Source organism: Alternaria ventricosa, assembly GCF_023758065.1.
Source record: "Alternaria ventricosa strain BMP 2768 chromosome Unknown scaffold_2, whole genome shotgun sequence".
Lineage (NCBI taxonomy): Eukaryota > Fungi > Ascomycota > Dothideomycetes > Pleosporales > Pleosporaceae > Alternaria > Alternaria ventricosa.
In genome coordinates this window covers 2,366,315-2,387,447 of record NW_026055682.1, presented here as the reverse complement: position 1 = coordinate 2,387,447, position 21,133 = coordinate 2,366,315, and the positions used below count along the sequence as shown (strand labels likewise).

The 21,133-nt window shown below is 53.4% G+C and overlaps 7 protein-coding genes across 7 annotated transcripts; 5 read left to right on the top strand and 2 right to left on the bottom strand.

Annotated features, from left to right (window-relative positions):
- Positions 1–3,237: 3,237 nt before the first annotated feature.
- On the bottom strand, positions 3,238–4,768 carry TPK2 (cAMP-dependent protein kinase catalytic subunit; the record flags this gene model as incomplete). Its single annotated transcript, XM_049339736.1, has 3 exons — positions 3,238–3,694; positions 3,742–3,995; positions 4,046–4,768. 3 exons carry the CDS (start codon positions 4,766–4,768, stop codon positions 3,238–3,240), a joined length of 1,434 nt encoding a protein of 477 aa, XP_049203693.1.
- A 723-nt stretch (positions 4,769–5,491) lies between these two features.
- Positions 5,492–6,332, bottom strand: J4E93_001785 (uncharacterized protein; the record flags this gene model as incomplete). Its single annotated transcript, XM_049339735.1, has 2 exons — positions 5,492–6,111; positions 6,161–6,332. The coding sequence occupies 2 exons, from the start codon at positions 6,330–6,332 to the stop codon at positions 5,492–5,494; spliced, it is 792 nt and encodes a 263-aa protein (XP_049203692.1).
- A 774-nt stretch (positions 6,333–7,106) lies between these two features.
- Positions 7,107–8,069, top strand: J4E93_001784 (uncharacterized protein; the record flags this gene model as incomplete). The annotated part of the gene is made up of 1 exon (XM_049339734.1): positions 7,107–8,069. One exon carries the CDS (start codon positions 7,107–7,109, stop codon positions 8,067–8,069), a length of 963 nt encoding a protein of 320 aa, XP_049203691.1.
- A 3,266-nt stretch (positions 8,070–11,335) lies between these two features.
- Positions 11,336–12,067, top strand: J4E93_001783 (uncharacterized protein; the record flags this gene model as incomplete). The annotated part of the gene is made up of 2 exons (XM_049339733.1): positions 11,336–11,408; positions 11,457–12,067. The coding sequence occupies 2 exons, from the start codon at positions 11,336–11,338 to the stop codon at positions 12,065–12,067; spliced, it is 684 nt and encodes a 227-aa protein (XP_049203690.1).
- A 1,695-nt stretch (positions 12,068–13,762) lies between these two features.
- Positions 13,763–14,288, top strand: J4E93_001782 (uncharacterized protein; the record flags this gene model as incomplete). Its single annotated transcript, XM_049339732.1, has 2 exons — positions 13,763–13,817; positions 13,882–14,288. 2 exons carry the CDS (start codon positions 13,763–13,765, stop codon positions 14,286–14,288), a joined length of 462 nt encoding a protein of 153 aa, XP_049203689.1.
- Positions 14,289–15,123: 835 nt separating this feature from the next.
- Positions 15,124–15,865, top strand: J4E93_001781 (uncharacterized protein; the record flags this gene model as incomplete). The annotated part of the gene is made up of 2 exons (XM_049339731.1): positions 15,124–15,392; positions 15,451–15,865. The coding sequence occupies 2 exons, from the start codon at positions 15,124–15,126 to the stop codon at positions 15,863–15,865; spliced, it is 684 nt and encodes a 227-aa protein (XP_049203688.1).
- Positions 15,866–19,645: 3,780 nt separating this feature from the next.
- On the top strand, positions 19,646–20,788 carry J4E93_001780 (uncharacterized protein; the record flags this gene model as incomplete). Its single annotated transcript, XM_049339730.1, has 3 exons — positions 19,646–19,784; positions 19,832–19,838; positions 20,047–20,788. The coding sequence occupies 3 exons, from the start codon at positions 19,646–19,648 to the stop codon at positions 20,786–20,788; spliced, it is 888 nt and encodes a 295-aa protein (XP_049203687.1).
- Between the last annotated feature and the right edge of the window lie 345 nt (positions 20,789–21,133).

Sequence of the window (21,133 nt, the reverse complement as noted above, 5' to 3'; positions counted from 1 at the left end):
GCTTTGCTTTTGACTTTTGGTGATGGTACAAACTTGATGTGACGGAAGTTGTGTGTCTGCCGCGTGCGTGTGGAGACGTGGCCCGATAAGCACAGAGCTTGGTGCAACGGCAACTATACCAGGCATGTGGGTGGATTCGCGCCGTTGCACAACTCTTACAATCCCAGCTTGGATTTGAGATCGTTAATTGTTTGTCGATCAGCTCCTGTCAGGATATTGATGGCCTGTGAAACATGCTTGCACCAATCAAGCGAAGATTCAGTGCCTTATCTCCCATGACTGCAGCTTCCGCCCCAGGATCACGGAGTACGTACAGGGACTCTTGGAGCACATCGATGATCTGGGAGGGTATATGATCCTCAAACGCCTAGAGTTCAGTGCAACGTCATCCGCTCCTTGGAAACTCGGTATTTGAATCTCACAATGCCAAAGCTCGTCGATGCTTGGAGGCCAACGCTGGATGGATGTGACGACTTATCCCAAACTCCAAGAAGTTTTCGCAAGCGGGGGTTCTAGGCCTAGATCCTGACGTACGGTGGCTGCTACAGTCACTGCAGCGATATCGGAGGAAACGGGCCGGAGAAGGCATGTTGGGTACTGAAATGCTGTGCAAGAAGACGAAGCAACTCCGGGAATATCGAAAAAGATGGTAGTGTAGTGTGGGTAAGCTCCACAGTGGGCTCAGCTGCAGCCTTTTGAGCCTCATCCGCGGAGATCCTACGCTCGTCCTGAGAAAGTGGTACCCAGCCACCCCGTTCCTCGATCTGTCATCACACGACTTTGACTGAATACTTTCCGAACACCTTGGTCAAAAGCTTCGGGTCATACGGAGGATTTCGAAGGGTTAGCTGCTGATGTAAAGCAGGACCCGAGGATGTCTACGTTGTTAAACACTCCTGCGCGCTGTATTCCCAATACTTCCTCGCCATCTGCACACCCACCCCGTACATTGCAGCGCCGCACACTACCAGCACATGCATAAGCTGATGGCTACTCCCAATTACGTCGCAACGCCGAGGGTACCATCTCTCAGGCACTCTCGCAGCGTACAACAAAGCTCCGGTGCCATGACAAACGCCTAGTCCAAGATAGTAGCCCAAGCTCATCCTACTATCCATCTCTTCCACGCCATAGAGATGGGCACCATGCGCGATCGGAAGGAAGGAAGACGCTCCCAACAGGAGATAAAGCGCCGTACGGAGATGACGAGACTGGGGACCAGAAAAGGAGGGGTGCAGGGTAGTGAGTGCGCAAGCAAGGCCCACGACAGTAGCAAAGATACTGTAGGCTTCCTGTAGTACAGGCTCGCATTTGAAAGTGAAGTGTGTACTGGTAATTGTCGTACCATACAGTGGTATCACGATACCAAGGTAATCGAATCGGCCCGTCCAGGTGCGAACACTTTCGCTGTGATCGAGGAAGATGTGGTGTCTATCAAGCGTCAGTACCATCTGTTCTTCAAACTCAAGGCATGAGGGTTGAAGATGAGTATCAAGAGGTACTTACAAGAACGAGAAAAAGAAGCACGCTATGACAGAGGTAAAGTAGACGTAGACAGCTTCATCGTCGCCGCTTCTACTGTACCTATCTAGGTGACTCCGACGAGCGGACAGGTAGAACACGACAGCGACCAAAAAGAAGGCAACGGTACCCAGGATATGTGACCAGATGTTGACTGTCTCATTGTGGACCTGGAAGACGCTCCTGAGTGAGTGATGGTAAGAGAACGTTGCTTGTCTAGTGACTATTAGCCCCAAGCCGTGTGCCGTCTACGACGCGGAAAACGTACCGATGAGATGTGAGTATGAACTCGTTGTCTCGCTGCCAGGGCACTGCGTTGACGCCGTTAGCTCACGACGTTCCTAGTATCCACCGGGAGTACCTAGGTAGCGCAGAGTCGAACTCACTGAGATCATCCCAGCCTATCAACGCATCGGAGTTCTGGGTCTCATCCGTACGATGAGTCTCCTTACCGTCCGCGTCAAATTGAACATGTCGCAATGTCGTTGATGTTCCATACCCGTCGCCATGGTTGCTTCCCTCCAAAATCCCCGCTTTCTCTCTAGCGTCTTGGCGTGTCTGTGATGTCATACCGCTCAGCTCAACTGAGGCTGATGCCGACTCCAACGAATAATTTCTCGACGTTTCCAAAGGTTTTATGAACGGGAGAGCGATCTGAAAGTCGATGGCTAATGCTTTTGTGCCGACAAAGACATGCCCTACTCAATAGTCACCCACAAGTTTAATCACCAAGCCGCCACGCTTCCAAGCTATGCACGGCCGTGACGCAGTCAATGAGTCCGCGGACCTCTTTCGCCTCTCATTTCCTTATGATGCGGCCAAGATGTATCTAAGGAATGGGAAATGCTTCTTCCTGTCGTATGTCGTATCCTTGGGGACTGTAACATCTGGGCAGCCTTTGCTCGCCCGTGTGTTTCTGTATCGCGAGGATCCTCAACCACCACCATGGTAGTCCTCTGCTTTCTACGCATGTTCACCTCACTCATAATTGAGGTGAGGTTTGCCAGATGGATGCTTTTCAACCAAGCAATCTGCGCTCAAGTGTTGATTGCAGCAATTTTGGAGTGATAGAGGCACAGACTTTGAGCAAGATAGTCAGTGCCATGCCAGGAGAACTGAACAAATTCACCTCGGCTTTCGCATCGTTTGATGGACATTCGATGTTGTCTGAAGCAGTAGGTATACAACTGACTCAGAATAGTTCAGGTGGGCACTGCATGGAGCGAGGCGTGGATGGCACCAATCTGAGATGCGCACAAAGGTACGGCACGAGGAATCGATAGCTAGCAAACAAGGATGATTCTCGGCTCAAGTCTTGCAATGCTCGCCGTTTCTACGTTTTGATACAGACATCATTTCTCAAAGCAAGACAGAAAGTTCAGGATGGAGAGCCAGTCAAGGTTTCCGTATTATTAATTCAATCACCGCGCTCGATCGGGCGGTTACTGTTCAACAATCATGCACCGTCATTTATGCCCAACAATGTACACCGAACCATATCCAATGGCACCCAGCAATCAAGAGATAGGAGTAGTAATAGACAATGAGGATTCCACGCGCATCAACATCGCGCGAAGATAGAGCACGGAGAGGGTCAAGGTCAGAGAAGTACGGTAGGACGAATGGCGCGGACTTTCGACGGGTACTAGACCAGGATCGCCGTGCCTAGTTGGATTCTGAAGGAGAGGCATATCGTATCTCTTTTCGATTATGGGTTTAGAAGTCGGGAAATAGGTGCCCGTGGCTATTCGGACACGTCAGAATGTGGTCTACAGTATAAGGAGGACTCTGCACGCACGGGTCATCTCCTGCCTGACCGTATGCCTCCGTCTCCTCCGGATACTTATCGAATTGGCTGGCATCGCCAACGCCAGCTCGCACAGGTGGCACGTAGGGTGCATCAATGTCCTTCTTTTGTAGTCGGTCCCACGTTACTTCGGCGAACCAGGGGTGGTTCATAACGTCCTTGCTGCCGCCGTGCAAGTTGCCCAGTCGCTTGGTGAGGTCGGGTGTGATGAGCTTCTGCAGCAGGTCGTGGGCGTCGGGGTGGATGTATGGTGGGTACTTGACTCTCGACTTGAGGATGTTTTCGTAGATCTTCATGGGGGAGCCACCGTCCCAGAAGGGAGTGAAGCCGCAGAGCATTTCGAAGATGAGAATGCCAAGTGACCACCTGGCGTTGTTAGTGCGACTCGAGCCGGGGGAGACATTGCTACTTACCAGTCGACGGACTTGTTGTAGCCTTTTGACGCGACGACCTCTGGCGCCAGGTAGTCAGGCGTACCGCACAGCGTCCATGTGATGTCGGGGACCTCTTTCGCGAAGCCAAAATCGGTGATCTTGAGATGGCCATGGCGATCCAGCAGCAGGTTCTCGGGTTTCAGGTCGCGGTAGATGATGTTATGCGAGTGCAGGTAGTCGAGTGCGAGCGTAACCTCTGCGGCATAGAACTTGGCGACGGGGTTGGGGAAGCGCTGCAGGAATTAGTATCAGATACATGATGCCAGGCACGGATGCGACATACCTGAGACTTTCGCAGCAGACTAAACAGCTCGCCTCCTTCCACAAAATCCATGACCATGTAGAGGTTCTTGGAGTCCTGGAAGGTGCCCCACAGGGTGATGAGGAAGGGGTGCTTGACCTGCTGCAGCATGCGGCGCTCGTCGTTGGTGTGCTCGACCTGCTTCATCTTGACGACCTGGGCCTTCTTCAGCACTTTGACGGCGTAGAAGCGCTGGTTGTGCTTGGACTGGACGAGGTGGACGCGGCCGAAGCTGCCGGTGCCGAGGGTGCGCTGGATGGTGAAGTCGGTCAGCGAGTACTTGCCCTTGGTGACGCGCGCCTGGTTGAGGGGCTGCGTCTGGAACTGGACGGCGCCGGCATGCTTAGGGGCGGCAGCGTGGGCGGGCGTGTTGCTGGGGTGTATCAGGTTCTGTATGCTGGGGACGTTGTGCGAGGGCGTCGGCGGCTGGTGTTGCTGCTGGTGGGCGTAGGCGGGGTTCATCGAGTCGGACGGCTTGGAGGCGGCGGCAGGCGCAGCCGGGGCCGTGGAGCTGGTGTTGCTCGCCGTGTTGGTCAGCGACTCGTTGGTCTTGGTCTTGTGCAGGTGGAAGGAGCCCGACTTGCGCGACGTCGTGGGCGTGATGGGCGAGTGGGCGTCCTTGACGGGCGACGTCGGCGAATCGAGGTCCTTGGAGCCGTTCGAGTCCTTGGTCCGCTTCTTCTTGAGGAAGCCCAGGGTAGGCATTGGAGGGGCGGCGCGACGAGTGCGGCGGCGCGGCCCTGCCTGTTCCTCGACGCAGTTCGGGCGATCTCAAGCACTGGGGCCAGGAATGCGCGGGGAGCTCGGGACGGGGGCGCGGCGCAGACGGCAGCAGGCGATGCGCTCAGGGGCAGTGGGTGTGCAGGTGCGCGGGCATCAGCAGAGCAGCGAGGAGTGTCGGCGGCGTGGGCGGGCGAGGCAGGCTTTGGGCTAGGTGATGGGTGGAGGTTGGGCTAGACAGTAGACGCTCGCTCGCGGGGAAGAAGCGTCGCAGCTACCACGCGCGGGCGGCATTGGCAACAACATGACGCCTGCGGCTCATCAAAGAGCCATGTTTCACGCGCCTGCACTGGCACCGTGTTTGCGCCCGCAGTCAATGGCATGCATGCATCCAAACCAACGTGTCTTCATCCCTTCATTACATCGTGTCACGCCCGCCCGGGCTGCACGCGAAGCATCGCTGCTTGTTGCGTCATGCGTACCATGCACCGTGCCCAGGTGGTCGTCCCGGCTGCTATACCCAGCCTGCCTATACTGCGAATCGCTTCCTCGCGAACCCGTCAACGCCTAGCAATGCGCGCCAATACACATGCATCATCATACCCAACGCCGGCCCATCTACAAACACCCCAAAAGACTATTGCGCAAACATGACTCGAAAGCGCCCAAATGGCACACGTAGCATCGTCAAAAGAAAACCTGGCCGTTTCACAGCTCATCGGCCCCACCAGACACCACGATCGGCTGGTACGTCTCCAGGTCAAGGCCGCACACTTCCATGCGCCGTTGCCGGAACCTCTCGTACAGCTTGCTCCACGCCTCTTGCGCCTGTGCGTTCTGAGGCCGCAGCTTGGCGCGTTCAGAAAAAGGAATGTCGTACTCCGGTCCTGGTATTTCGGGATCCGACAGCCTCACGAACGTCGTCGCCTGCTCGAATGCCGTCGCGTTGAAGTCGTCGACGACATTGCGCAGGTTCTGCGATTCGTAGACCACGTTGCCCATTGACAGCGACCACTCCGAGATCAATGAGTCCGGCACCGTGAACGTCTTGCGGAACATGTTGAGGTCCGACGTCGGATTTGTCGTGCGCATTGTCCTCAGCTGGTTGTAGCTCTGTTGTGACGGGTGTATCATCAGGAGTGATGTCGACATGTCGGTTCGTTCTGGCGTGGCGGGGTACGCTGCCATGGGCTCTGACTTGGAGAAAGCCAGCAGTGAGTCCAAGGCCGATGCGTCGAGCAGCACGCCCGGACCTTGGAGGTAGAGTAGCCGCTCGTAGTCTACCAGTGAGTACAGGCTTGCTAGTGAGTAGGAAGAGGGCAGTGTGTCTGACTCTGTTAGTCACTGTAGCGGGCAGCTTCCTGGGCCAGCACTCACCGTCTGCGCCTTCCACAATAGGCTCCATGGGCATCAAAGTGACGCCATACCGCCTCGCCGCCGTTCGCAGCAGTCGCCGTGTAGTCGACATTTGCGGGCCGTATTTGTCGTCTTCAGATTCTACCAGCCACAGTTTGGGAAACATCAGTATCCTTTTGGCCGGGCTCTTCATCTTGTGTAGATCAGACAGCAGCATCACGGCACTGCAAAGTTCCACATGCTCTCTCACCACCTGCACATAGCCCAGGCGGCTCCAGTCCATCGTCTGCCCCGCAATATACTGCGCATATGTCTCGTCCACCTCCGGACGGCCGCCCATCGGTCTTGCCCATTTTACGTCCAATGTCGGAGGTTCTATCGGCTTGGGCGGGGGCAGAGGCTTGGGTAATCGGGGCTTTATGGCGGCTTGTAGAGAATGCACGTATCGTTGCTGTAATACCCAGCCGGAAAGGAAGAGGGCGAGTGTGAAGAGAAGAACTACCGGCGGCTGTCAGCGAATGCGAGTGCGTGCCCGTCGTGGGCCATGCGTACCAATGGCTGCCGACAGGATGACAGAAACCTGGCTCGAAGTAAGGAGAAGTCTCCCCATAGCTACAAGTAAACGCTGGATGCGAAGGGTATAAGAATGCTATGATGGTTCAAAAGTGTGCATGTAGAATAGTAAGAGCAGTTCGTGCAGGAGAGCGCATGCAGTGGGCGGGTGTGACGTGCCCCGTGGATCTAGATTCCGTAGGGCTGCATGTTGATCGCTGGTGTTGAGCAGGCAACTATCGATTGCTGGCAGCACCCCGGCTCAAATTATCGCAACCATCAACGCGAGCTTCCTCCGCAGCACCATCGAACTACCAAACCACCAAACCGCACAATACTGCACGCGCATTTCCGAAGATATCCAAGGGCCATTTGACCTCAAACTAGCCACGAAACGACTGTTCGGCATCCCCACATGGCCAAACCGCAGTTCGACCGCGCAGACGCCAGCGCGCTCCTCGACGACCGAGGCTATCGCGGAGCCCTCATCAGAGGGCAGAACCCGGCGTTGCTCTTCGAAAAGGGTGTACGCGAGCGCATCACCGAGTCCTACTACTGGAAAGAGCAATGTTTCGGTCTGAACGCTGCGACCTTGTGCGACCGCGCGGCCGACCTCAAGTTTATCGGCGGCACGACTGGCATTACGGGCAAGCCTACACCATTCTTGTGTCTAGCATTCAAGATGCTGCAGCTAGTTCCGGACAAGGAAATTATCCTTGAATACCTCAACTTTCGCGACGACGAGGAAGATGGATCACCGGATGGCGAGGCCAAGAAGGAGGAAAACGGCCACACATCCGAGGACGAAGACACAACCAAGAAGGCGCTCGATCTAAACGCTGCAGGCAAACTCGGCGACTTCAAATACCTGCGATGCCTCGCTGCCTTCTACATTCGCCTTGCTTGGGAGCCCGTCGAAATTTACAAAACCCTCGAACCACTCCTCACCGATTACCGCAAGATAAAACGACGCCTCAAGGATGCCTTTACCCTCACATATGTCGATCAGTTCATCGATGATCTCCTCACAAAAGATCGCATGTGCGCGACGAGTCTGTGGAAGTTGCCGTCGCGGGCGAACTTGGAGGACTTGGATATGCTGGAGCCGAGGGAGAGTCCGTTGGGTGACGAAATCGATGAGCTGGACGAGGAGCTAGACAGAAGGAGTGATGGAAGTGCGCGGAGCTACAGAAGCAGAAGCTATGACAGCAGGAGCAGGAGTCGGAGCTATGACAGTCGCAGTAGCAGTCGTAGTCACAGCCGCAGTAGAAGTCGAAGCTACGATAGTCGTGATGGCGGGAGGAGTCGCAGCCCAGGCGAGCGGAGCCGGTCACGGAGTAGGACACGTAGTAGGAGTGGGAGTCGCAGGCGCGATTAGAGTCGCAAGGACAGCGTGATGCTAGCATGTAAGGCTGCGCATCGGATTTAGCTTTATACCCATCTATGTAATGAAGCGTTCAGTTACTATTTCCATCGTCGCATGAACACCACTCGATCCTGCGTTGCAAGTCGCACACGATGCCACCACTCCCAAGGCACGTGCAAGGTTCGGCAAGCTCTCTAATAGCATTATACTAGTTAAAGCGGCGGCCTTAAGCCTTAGTTTGTGTCACACTTTGTAGAGATTAAATTTTCTTCTATCTAATTACTAATAAAGCTACTAGCTTAATTATCTTAATAAGTTAGGATTACATTTTGCCGCACCATGAGAGCGCTTCCGACCCCAGCCACAGCAAGATATACGCAACGCTCACCCACCACGTCGCTGTCACGCAGTCTCCCAACTGATACTGCACAAAGGCGCCCAAGTCAGCTGCAGGTTCCCTCCCTATAATTCGAACCCTCATGAGATTACAAAAGAGAAAAGAGGAAGGAACACAACCCCTCCAGCAAACGAGAGCACAGTCCACGATGGAGCCCTGGACGCCTCCTCATTGAACAGCCTTCGCCATGGGAGACAGGAGAAGACGAAGCTGCTTATTATCCACCCCGCACCAGCGACAGTGAATACTGCGAATGGCGCCTGGATGCACTTCAAACATTGTTCTCCAATGCTATCTTCTAGCACGCGTCGAGGCCGGACTTGAAGTGCTCGGCGAAGCTTCCTGAGGAACAGCGGATAGCAAAGTCTTGCCAGCGCCACAGGGAGGGCAACACCAGCAACATTCGCCATTGAGAGCCCATGTTCAGAGCCCGATACCACGAAAGTCATTCTGGTGAGCAGTGAAAGTGCACTCAAGTTAACTCCAACATTGACTTGCTTGCTCATCCTCAGAGCACTGGGAAGAGATAGCACGATAGAGATCCACACCCTCTGAGGGTGAGCAAGCGCTCGAGACAAGATCCATCCCACGGCAACCGATATGTATGGCCAAACAGATGTCTGTCCCTCCTGTAAGGCAGGTTCTCCGAAGGCCAGAACGAGGTGTTCCAGTAATGGCAATGTCTCGTCACCTTCACCCTCTTTCTCTTTCTTGCCAAAAATTTCCGTGAGGTTGTAGATGTATAGCAAAAGGTGTATGACCACCAGTAGATTTTGAAGGTCTTTCTTTTGTCGTGAAGTTGGTCGTCGCACGAAGAAAGGGGAGCCAACTAGGATGATTGGGATTGCTGGCCCTGGGATGCGTAATCGACCGAGTGCCACTGAAGGGTAAAGAGATGGCTCGTCGCTCGCCATGTTGGGGAGACTAGGAACACTGGAGCGCGAGTTTCTTCTATATTGCGCCTTTTCCAGGCAGCAGTCGGCCTTGTGTCCACGCGACTTCCGACGGTGTCCGGGTGGAGTATTCTTGAATGCCGTTTATCCCATGTATCAACAGTACTGCCGAGCTTCTTTCTTTCTACAACGTACATAGGCAACTTGCGCCAAGGAGTTCAAATTGTTGCCGCCATTGCCGTCTTGGCCTGCCGAGGTATACCGAGCTTGACGGTCCGAGCGGCCCAACGGCTCAACCGTGCCAGCGATCCTGCGTTGCGAGTCGCACACGATGCCACTACCTAGATACTTCCAAGGTACGTGCAAGGTTCGGTAAGCTCCGATAGCATCATACTAGGCCTGCACGTTGAAGCAACTTCGACACCACCGAGCGCAGCTGTCACCACTTGTACTCCATCATCACCATGCCTGACTCTGCACCCCAACCCTCCACCCTCCTTACTCTTCCTCGAGAATTGCGCGATTTGATATATTCGTACCTGCAAGCTGAAGGAGAATCTGACTGGTGTGAAACCAGTCTTTTCCCTACATTCTGTCTCCTGTACCGCGTCCACAACGCACCGACTCTCGCGCTACTTCATGCTCATCCTCGTCTGCGAGAAGAGTCTCTTGAAATCACTGAGAGAGAAGGAGTCTTCGTCACAATCTGCGATCGGGACCGCCTACGACCCTGCCCTGTAGATACACCGCATCAATCACCACCCAGTCGCAAGCGTCGCACGCTACCTTTAGACACACTTTTCAGCCATTACATCAGGCACGTCGCGATTCTCGTCCCCAACAGCCATGAAGACCTGAATGAGTGGACGTGGAACACTACGCGGCGTTTTGTCTCTGTGCTGGCACAGAAAGCTCCATTTCTAGCAACCATCCGAATCGACTATCAATACCGCTCTCAAACCCTACTTCAACATCACAACAACACGTTTGCACGGTTTGATATGTCTCCATACATGCTCGTGCCACCGCCCTGTCTAGACACGTTGCAGCTCGTACAGCGGGTCGAAGGGTACCGTCTCGAGCAGGAACCGATTTCCGAAGATGAGCATCGGAGTCAGCGACGTCAGCGGCGTCATCACAGGTGTCTAAAATATGGCTGCTACTTGTTCAGCAAGGCTGGAGTAGACTACACGTCTCATCTTTGGAAGCCTGAAGATATTGATGGACGGCTGTGGGCCGAGCCGTATGATGTGGATGATTGGAGAACGCCACTACCGGCTTGGGTGGTCAATCACAAACTGAAGGACTGGAGGGAAAAGCGTGGCCACGAGGAAGCTGTGGCTTGGTTCTGAGATCGCTTCGTGATCGAATCTCGACGACTTTGACAATCGGTTTGCAACATCTTGCATTCTGGCAGATACCGAACAATTTTACATGCAGCTAAGGATTTAGACTCTGTCATGCGCTATCGCACGTATATCTACGCAGTTTTTCTAAAGTAGACCATCATTGCAGGTTCGAGAAGACTTCTCGCTGGCCGTCGACCATTCCAGCAACCGAACAAAATCTCCCTTTTCGCTTATGTTCCAACTTAACTCACGCTCCCTCGTCCACTCCCCATGATAAGATCTGTGCATCAGTAATTTCGCTGGTTCTCAATTCTCCTTCCTAATATCCTCTTCAATATGATTCTCGCGCGCAAGTTCTTTCCTGACTAGACCGAAAGCCTCGTAGCAACGCGCCCATCCCCTTCATTCAACACACATAGCTTACACGAAACATCGAAGCCATCAACTATTTCATCAAATATCTGGCGTTCTTCCCATCTCGCCAGGCTCCAGGGCTCCTTCCCTTCGCATTATGCGCTAGTCGAGACCCACTTAACTCGAGCGTTTGTCAACAACATCAACAGCAATATTGACTCTCTCGCTCAGAGCACTCACCCACCAAAGACACTTTCCGCTCTGCTATTGACACTCGCGTCCACTATGATGTCGGGCGAACGCAGCCGCCGGGATGCGATGAGGATGGCCCTCATGCCTCACTCTGAGACCATAGAGGGTAAGTAATCCATGACCACCTTACAGTAGCTCTGCTAACTCTTCATAGACTTTGATGAGAATTACCGAATACGAAAGTTCAACATGGAAGTACTGGCTGAAGCCTATGCTTGTGATTACCTCGATGAAAAGGAGCGGGCGTGTATCGCCGAGCAGGAAATCGTGGTCCAGAACATGGAGGCCAACATGAGGAAGTGCGCCGCGTACTTCCCTGGCTATGCACCCTTTGCCAACCTCGGTGAAGGAACAGCGCATCAGGTAGGAGACTTGCTTGGTCTGGCCGACGGAGGCGATCCCGAGCCCGTGCAAGAGAAGGAGAAAGAGAAGCCGGTCCTGGGAGGCAACTCTCAGCCCGCACCGAAGAAGCCGGTTCTGGGAGGTAACTCTCAGATAGTGGTGGAGGAGAAGACACTCGGAGGCAACTCTGAACCTGTCAAGGAGAAGGATATACTCGCAGGTGACTGTGAGCTGGAAGTGGAGGAGGTTGGAGGCCATTCTGCGCCGATGGGGCAGCAGAATCAAGGTGATAACCGTGCGCCCAGTGAGAAGACAAGGCGATGGATTCAAGGCATTGTAGCCCTGAGGAAACGAAAGTATCTCAGGCGGCAGCATAAGGAGCAAATGCGCATTGCCGCTCTGGCTCGAGAGCTGAACAACTGAAGGCTCCGAACTATGCCAACTATGTAAACTTGTAGTTCTGAAAGCCCGGGCTGAATACATCACGATCAAAGAGTGTCGCATATTGATGCATGTGCTATCATTGATACCTACGAAATGCCTCTCTTTGCTATTGAAACTCTTTCCTAGCCCACGTAATCTTCAGCGCCCGACAGCCCTTGATTAACTGAAATTTTGAGACCTGCGAATAGCTCCGAGCATGCATTAGACTCCTGGTATTATCAGTCAAGATTCATCCACATAGGCGCTATCTCTCCATGCGATTGTCACTCTCGCTCCTAGTCCTTGCACCGTCCCGGATAATTGAATAATAGTGCTTACATGGAATGCTATGAATTCAACAGTCTGGGCAACATATCGGGCATAGAGAGTCAGTCGCATCATCTCATCAACATGCCCCACATTCACCTTACCCGACAGGACGGCGCATATGAAGAGTAACATCAACGACTTGGCGCTCCCCACCGGCAGTCGCGCGCTGGAACCATTCTTATCTGTGTGTCGGATACATCGATGCGAGAAGTTCTCAAGGGGTTTTCTAGAGCGGCATGTATCTGTCCTGGTGAGACATGCTCCTCCAAAACCCACTACAAACCATCCCTATCGCAGTATATTGACACTGAGACATTCTAACCACCAAATTACACACAGAGATCTACAACAACATGATGTTACATGTGCTTCTTCTCCAAGCTGTCGCGGTGCAAGCTGCAATCCGCTTTGGTTGCAGCAGTGTTTCTATCCAGCGCCTGGACCCGCTAGTCGAGCCTGGCCGTGTACCTTCGTCTCATGTTAGTGTCACGATCGTAGTGGTGACCATATACTAACACAACTGCAAAGGTACACCAGATCGTCGGTAGGCTGGACTTACGATACAACCTCTGGTTCTCTCATTGACGTTTCCGCAGGCGGTAATGCTTTCAACGCTACGATGGCCGGTGATATTGGGGAACAGGGCAGCTGCACAACATGCGCATACACCGAAGGTACGTCATGCGTTCCTCACTCCAGTTTCTTTACAATCGCTGACATTGAATGTAGACTTTTCCAACTACTGGACCGCGGCGATGTACTTCAAACACCAAAACGGCTCATACAAACGCGTTCCAATCTATCCAAACGCTCAGCTAGGTATTCCGACGACATCGCCTACACTGGAGCACATTGAAAGGCTAAACCTTATCAGGATTCGATGGTCAAGATGCGGACCACATCAAGGGAGGTATGACGGTATACTACACCCAGAAAGACTTCGAAAGCTCAGACCTCGACAATCCCGTGAGAGCCTTTCCGCCGGTGAGTGATGCTATCCAGGCCCTCGGTGGAACAAGCGATTAATTGGGTCAAGGGCTTCCGCATGACCGTTGGTAACCCGTCAACGAACACACTCAACGGCACAAAGAAGGGCCTGGCATACACGTGCTTGCAAACCATCCTCACTAGAGGTTATGAGACTCCTGACTTCCCGAAAGAGCCCTGCCCTGCCGGTATCATGGCGATCCAGGTAAGCAATGATCCTAAGCAGACATTATGATCAGGGTACTGACAGTATGGCAGTAAGTCTCCCTGCGATGTTAGCATGCTCCTGCAAACAAGTGTTACGCACTTGCCGCCAACGCGTATTTTCCCAAGAGAAACGCATACCTTTTTCCACGAAACCTACTAATTGCGTCGCTCATGTGTAGCCATTTTCCCTCTTGCTGGAACGGAGTCGACCTTGACTCTCCCGACCGTCAGTAATCTCCCTGTGCGAACTGTCTGTGAGATAAAAACTGACTTCCCACACCAATCTTTAGATCAATCCCACATGTTCTCGACGACACGAGGCGGCTTCCGCCCGGCGGACCCGTGTCCTGCATCGCATCCCATCAAGATGCCTCAGCTAGCATACGAAACAATGTGGAACACAACTGCCTTCGCCGACATGTGGCCAACCGATGGTTCGCAGCCGTTTGTGTGGAGTTATTCCGATAGCAAGGGCTACGGTACTCATGCTGACTACGTGTTTGGGTGGAAGGGGGACAGCTTGCAACGAGTAATGAATGATAGTTGCATGTTCCATAATTGTGGAAGTCCGGGTATTCAGGGTGTGCTGAAGACTCAGACTGTGGAGGAGATGAACGCTTGCGCGGTTGAGAGCTCCGTCGACGAAGAGGTGGATGGGTGGCTCGATCATCTGCCGGGGTACGAGATGGAAGTCTAGCTCGGTACCTGTTGATGGAGGTCTGGTCTTTTTCATATGTGGTGGCCAGGCTTAGAGCGGGGATGTCGCAGGCACGGCGTGTCTGGTTCGTGTTCACAGATTGCAGCACGTTCGCGGGTGCCCTGTGCCCCGGCGATCAGCTAAGATAACACGCTAGACTCGATTTGAGCAAGCTTGCACGCGTCTCCTGTCTCCGCATTGCGCCTTTCGCCATCGCTCCGACACTGTATTCAAGCTGCCCGGCTTCATGATCTGCTATGTTCTGAGCCGTGACGTGGAAGTCATAACGGTATCGAAGCGCCCGGCTAAATTTCTGTGGAAACATCCTCATCGCATACCACACCCCACATGCTCTTTTCCTTGATTAACAACGTGTCCGCCCGACGATCATCACCCACGATTGGTGACAGGTGCCTGTCATTTCGACCACCTGGGCATCATCATACCAAATGCTATCGGCAGATGAAAAGTCCGAATCAATGCAAATCGAAGCCTGATGGTTACGGCTGCTGAGGTCCAAAGCACCAGCCCTGGCTCGGTAGTGAACAGCCGGCACAGCAGTATCGGACATATTGACGAAGACGCACCCCAGTCTTGGCATAGTATGTTTCTTGCTGGAAGAGGCGGGTCTGTCCTTGGCATACGCTGCTGTCAGTGAGCCCCAGGCGATCTCGCAACTAGCTGATTAACGAGAAACAGGCGTGAAGAATCACGCGCACTTGATACCAAGACTTCCATGCTGGGCCCCTACATGCAAGGTGGGTATATTATAGATACAGACCGCCGGGCCTGGTGGCCAGATACTTTCTCCTATCTACTCATCAGCTCCAGCATCATGGTCTCTTTCGCGGTCTTTGCCGCCGCCGTGCTAGGCAGTCTGCGTCTCGCTCTCACTGCACCGAGCGGTATTGCCTCATTCATCAATCATGAAACAGTCGGGAAGCAGCTCGAAGCCCGTCAAGGTGGCTACTATTCCTTTTGGTCCGAAGGAGGTGGCTCGTTCCGTTGCAACCAACAAGGTGGCGGAAAATATACGTGCGATTGGTCAGGACAGCCTGGTGGTGGCTTCGTCGCTGGTACAGGTTTCAAGCCTGGGGGTTCGAGGTAAGAGCGGCAACGGGTCCAAGTCGATTTCGAGAACTGTACTAATGAATCGCACTAGGACAGTCAAATACTCGGGTACATACGACGCCAAGGGTCCTGGTTACCTCGCCCTCTATGGCTGGACGCGCAACCCTCTCATCGAATACTACATCATCGAGTCGTACGACGTCCTCGCCCCAGGTGAGCCTTGGACGCGCAAAGGCAACTTCACTTTTGAAGAAGGCACCTACGACCTGTACACTAGCCAGCGCGTAAACAAACCGTCTATCGAGGGGACTCGTACCTTTACACAGTTCTGGTCGGTAAGAACAGAGAAAAGGGTTGGCGGTACAATTACTACGCAGAAGCATTATGACGCGTGGAACAAGGCTGGGATGAGGTTGGGCGGTCACGACTACATGATTCTCTGTACGGAGGGTTTTGCGAACGGGACGCTGTTGCCAAGTGGAAGTAGCAGCATCACTGTAACTTAGTTGGTGGGAATTGGCTCTTGACTAGCCTCGACTTGTGGAGCTGTAGAACATGAACGCATTCTTATAGTCTCAATCGTGCATGTGTCATCTCTCGGGATAGAGGGGAACCTGGATAATCCGCTTGATTCATTTACGCTGCCTCTATCCACGCTCGCAGGCCAGATACGACTCCAATGATCCGTAGGAATTATTATGAATATAATGTCTAGATAGCTTGCTGTATCATCAGTGAGTATGCATACTGAATCACCAACCTATGCGACCGGCTACACTTGGTTGTGGGAGAAAGACCCTGAATTGCACTGCTCAGATCGTACGATATGCGGGGTCGTATCCAAAAGGGAACGAGTAGCAAAGTGGAGCCGGTTGCTGTCGCCAAATAGACATTTTGATCCTTCGTGCTCGGGGGTCGGCCGCAATGCGACACATCCACGTCAACCTAGGGGGAAAATGTGCACCGAGGAGCCTACCTTACCACCGAATTTTCTAGTTTGCTTGCGATATCCTGATGTAGTCTGCGGAGCAGTTTAATTTCTCCTCTTGCATGTGGTGACTCTCCGCGACCAGAGGTGTTGCCTAGCCCGTGGCCCATGCATAAAGTGGAAGGATGCGCGCCATGGAGTTACAAACGTGCCGTTGAGGGGCGGCGCGACTAGCGAACGCACATGCCCTGGGCCACACCACCACCGATTGTGAGGGTTGAGAGAACCGCACTCGTAGTGTACATGATACCATGACTGTTTGCACGTATACAGTCACGAACATTTAAGCCTGCTGGATTTGGGAGAGAGATCCCATGCCGGGACGACTACGTATATACCGATGGCTCCGAGACGGTAGGCCGGCATCGAGGTATACGACGGGGCGTATTCGCCTGTCAGCAACCGCGCCCGAGGGGTAGATAAGAACAACGAAGACTCCTTCGACGCGCCGTCTTGCAAAGCCTCTCTCGCATCCAGAGCACTCCTCTCATCCGCTCGTTTCTACGCGCATCATGGCAGGCACAGTCCTAATCACCGGCGCGAACGGTTCGCTAGCTTTACCATCAGTCAAGTACCTGTTGGAAGCATACTCATCCTTCAACCTGGTTCTTACCGTCCGAGACGATTCAGAGAAAGATGCAAACACGCTAAAACTTCGTCAACTTGTAGCCCAGCACCTCAACGGACAAGTGTCTATAAGAAGGCTCGATCTCTCTTCGCTGGAAAACGTTCGGGTATTCAGCAGAGCGCTCCTTGTTGAGATTGAGGGCAAGCAGCTTCCACCCATCCGGTCGATTATCTGCAATGCGATGACATGGAATTTGTCCGGCGGGCTGAAGTATTCGAAAGACGGATACGAAATGTCGATTGCGGTCAACCATCTTGCACATTTTGCTTTGTGTTGCAGGCTCATGAGTGCCATGGACCCAGTTCATGGCCGTATCGTCTTTTCGGGCAGCGGCGCACATCGACCGGAGGAAGCAAGCCTCGTCAAGGGATATCCAACTCATATCCCAAACGATTTGGAACTATTGGTTCATCCAGAACCTGATAAGGAAGGTGAAGAGTTGGGACGAGGCTTCCAAAGATATGCTGTGAGCAAGTTGGTCTCCATCATGGTGATGTACGAGCTCAATCGTCGCCTGAAAGCAGTAAGTCTCCCGTTGTCGAAGACCCTGCTTGGCTTGCAGCCTAACTGTTTCATCAGAAGAAAGATGTAGAGTCCATCCGCGCGGTTGCGGTGGATCCTTTGGATCTGATTACATCGCGGGCGTTCCACCAGCCGCACGTTCCGCGAACAATTCAGATCATGGCTACGGTCGTGACTTGGTTGTTGCCGTTGATTGGCTACTTCCAGCCTCGATTGGTGACCGTCGAGCAAGCTGCAATCGCCTTCGTAGATGTGGCAGTAGCCGACAGATTTGATGGGCAGGAGGGGTACTTCGAAGGGAAGAACAGAGTCGAGAGCTCACAGGACAGTTTAGATGTGGATATACAACAAGCCTTATGGTCCAGGAGCGTCGAATGGTGTGGGCTGGACAGAGAGGATGTGCCGATGGGGTTGTAAAGGAGAGGTTGAGCTGTCAGTGACGTCTGTGGGCGCTCTTAGTGCCAGTCGGCGCGATCGCCGGAAGCTGGGGAAGCCTCAATCGCAGCTCCACCAACCTCTCAAATCCCTCATCATGACTTAGTAACGATGCGCACCATGTGCGCGAAGCGATATACGCTCTACAACCGATTCGTAGTTTTACCCTCCCATGACTGTACGCGTCTCTAATATCGGCCCGCAGAGTTGAGCGCGTATAAGCACCACCCGAGACACCGCTACGACGCGTGGCCTCAGCCGAACCTCAGCGCCATGTCCAACGGGTACGCAGCCACTGCAACACGACGCCATGCACCACGCCGATTGTGGCACAGCCGAGTGTCTAAACTGGACTTGCAGACGAACCGACCCACAAAGCCCGTCACGACACGTTCACAGCCAAGCTCTCAGCTGCCGCTTGGCAAAGCTTGTTCCTTGATTTTGTGAGGGATTTATTGGCGCCACAAAGCTTAGTTGAGCTTAGCCACGCAATCAGTGCATGCACCTCGCAAGGGTTGGCATGCTCTAATGCAGATTGTTACGACAAACGTCTACGTGACACCAATCAGAACCAATGAGACATGACCGTGAGCAAGCTGAGCCACCCCAGCCGCGGCCGTTTTCATCTGTCACACCGTCCAGACTTGCATCCTGGGTTTGCTCGAGAGATAGCGGCGTCGGTGAGGCGGTGCAGCAGGGCCGAGCGACCAGTTCCAGGCCTGACAACTGGCAGATGTTGAAACATGGACATGCATGCCTGAGGGTCAGGGCTTGATGTGTGCCACCGATGAGGTCGAATGACAAGGCGCGCAGGCCGCAATGACGGAAGCTACTATCCTGGAATTATCGAGCTGGGGAAGACTGTCACGCCTGCTGACCTGCGACCTAGTGATATAAAGAGTCGTGGACATCCGCGAAGGAGAACACTCACTTCCCACCACCTTTTCACTTCGCCGTCTACGAATTTCACCTATCGCACCAACACACAAATACAGCACGTTTGGCTCTTGGGCTCTCGATTCTCTTCACATCCAACAAGACTATTACAGTAAGTGATCCAGGCATGCTACCAGCTACACAACTAACACTCCGTCCAGTATCACCTCCACACCAATACCATCAAGATGCCTGCCAGTGTCGCCTCTTCCATCTCGACTATCATCAAGCCCTCGCCAGCCCCGAAGTGCGGCGAGTCGTGCGACTGCTGCGGTTGCGACGAGTCCTGCTGGTGCACCGTCATGTAGGGCGAGGACACCTCATACTCGGTCACGATGCTACGATCGACTTCTTGAAGGACACCTAGGTCCTGTCAGCTAGCGAACATCATCATAGGAAGGCTTGCTACAATCCGTTGAATATAGCCACTGTTTTCTCTTGGCTTGAGCCCAATTGCTGTGCTCTCGAATCACTACCTCATCGATTCCCATCTGACCTGCAACGCTATTGCCATACCTCAAAACCTCGCTATATCAAGTTCCTACCTGTTCATACCTTTGTTGGCCGCGAAGTAACAACATCCCGGGCATGACTCGGTCGAGCACAGGTGTACGCAAAAGTGACGTAATTCCTCCATCACAAGAGCGTACCTGGTAAACGTTGCAACAACCAAAAGAGCCTCACGGGCTCTTCCAGTCTTACAAAATACAGTTCCACGCTTTCTAGAAAGCAGGTTTCATCCCCCACTTACTCATACCACAAAAGCAAACGTTCAAGATGCCCCCGTATGTCGCCCGCGATGCTATCCTGAGGACTTCGAAGACGCTTTCGCATCTATTGAGACCTACTATTCGCTTTGCTCACACACAGCGCAGGACTTTGCCTGACTTCTCGCTTGAGGGCAAGGTCGCTGTTGGTAGGTAGTCAAGAGAGCTTCTTGACAAGCTAACTAACTTGCTATAGTGACCGGGTATGAGACCACCAACCCGCGCCACGGGCGGCTACGATCCGTGTCGCAAGATTTCCCTGCGTAGCAGCATACATCGTCTTCGAAAGTATTTACTTGTCAACATTTACTAGTGTGTATGCAGCAGAATGCGATACGAGTCCTAGCTGCCCCTGGTGTCTCTCCCACGAGAATCCGAACACAGTTACAATCAAGCTAATGTGCCATACAGTGCTTCTCAAGGTCTTGGTCAGCAGATCCTCGCCGCCTTCGCCCTTTCCGGCGCCCATGGAGCCATTGTAGACCTTAAGCAAGAAGGTGCCGACAGGTCAGCCAGTGCCCTCATTGAAGAGGCTAAGAATCAGGGCCTCTCACCCCCAAAGGTGCATGGCTACGAGTGCGACACATCGTCCGAAGAAGGCGTCAAGTCTACGTGGGAAAAGATCGTCAAAGACTTTGGGACCGTCGATATCCTGGTTACAAATGCTGGTATTACTGGTGGCGCACCAGCCGAGGACTACCCTTTCGAAGACTTCAAACGAATGATCGACGTCAATCTGACTGGAACTTTCCTCTTCTCTCGCACAGCGGGTAAATGGTGGATCGACAACAAGGTCGATGGCCGCATTCTGATCGTCTCATCAATGTCCGGCTCCATCGTCAACCGCCCACAGAAGCAGTCGGCGTACAACGCTTCCAAGGCTGCATCGGCCCATCTCATGAAGTCTCTGGCGTCAGAGTGGGCGCCGCACGGTATCCGCGTCAACGCACTGAGCCCGGGATATATCCAGACCGAGGCTAACGAGGGGGAAGAGATGGAGAAGCTGAGCAAAGAGTGGTTGAAGGATATTCCCATGAAGAGGATCGCCAAGCCAGAGGAATTCCGCGGTGCGGCCGTCTGGTTGGTCAGTGATGCTAGCAGCTACGTCACGGGTAGCGAGATTATTGTGGATGGGGGATACACTATCTGGTGAGGCTTGCTGAGAGTGGGACTATGTACGCACACATCCGAATATTCTTATCATTTTGGCGACAGGCAAATCTTCCAGTCCCAAATCATCTCGGTGCAACCCATTCGGGCAAATCGCTCGTCTTGTAGCGCCCTTTGTTATGCTCAATCGGCGCTGGCGTTGCTGTCGCAGAAGAAGGCGCATCTTTCTGCACCCTGTCGCCAGAGTCATCGATGATTGCTTTACCCTTCTCCCTTATCTTCCCTCTCTTCAGACCCAGAACGAAAGCCGCGACAATAGCCAAGAGACCGACCAGACTACCAACTACCGCACCTGCAATCACGCCTGGACTTGTATCGTGCGGAGCTC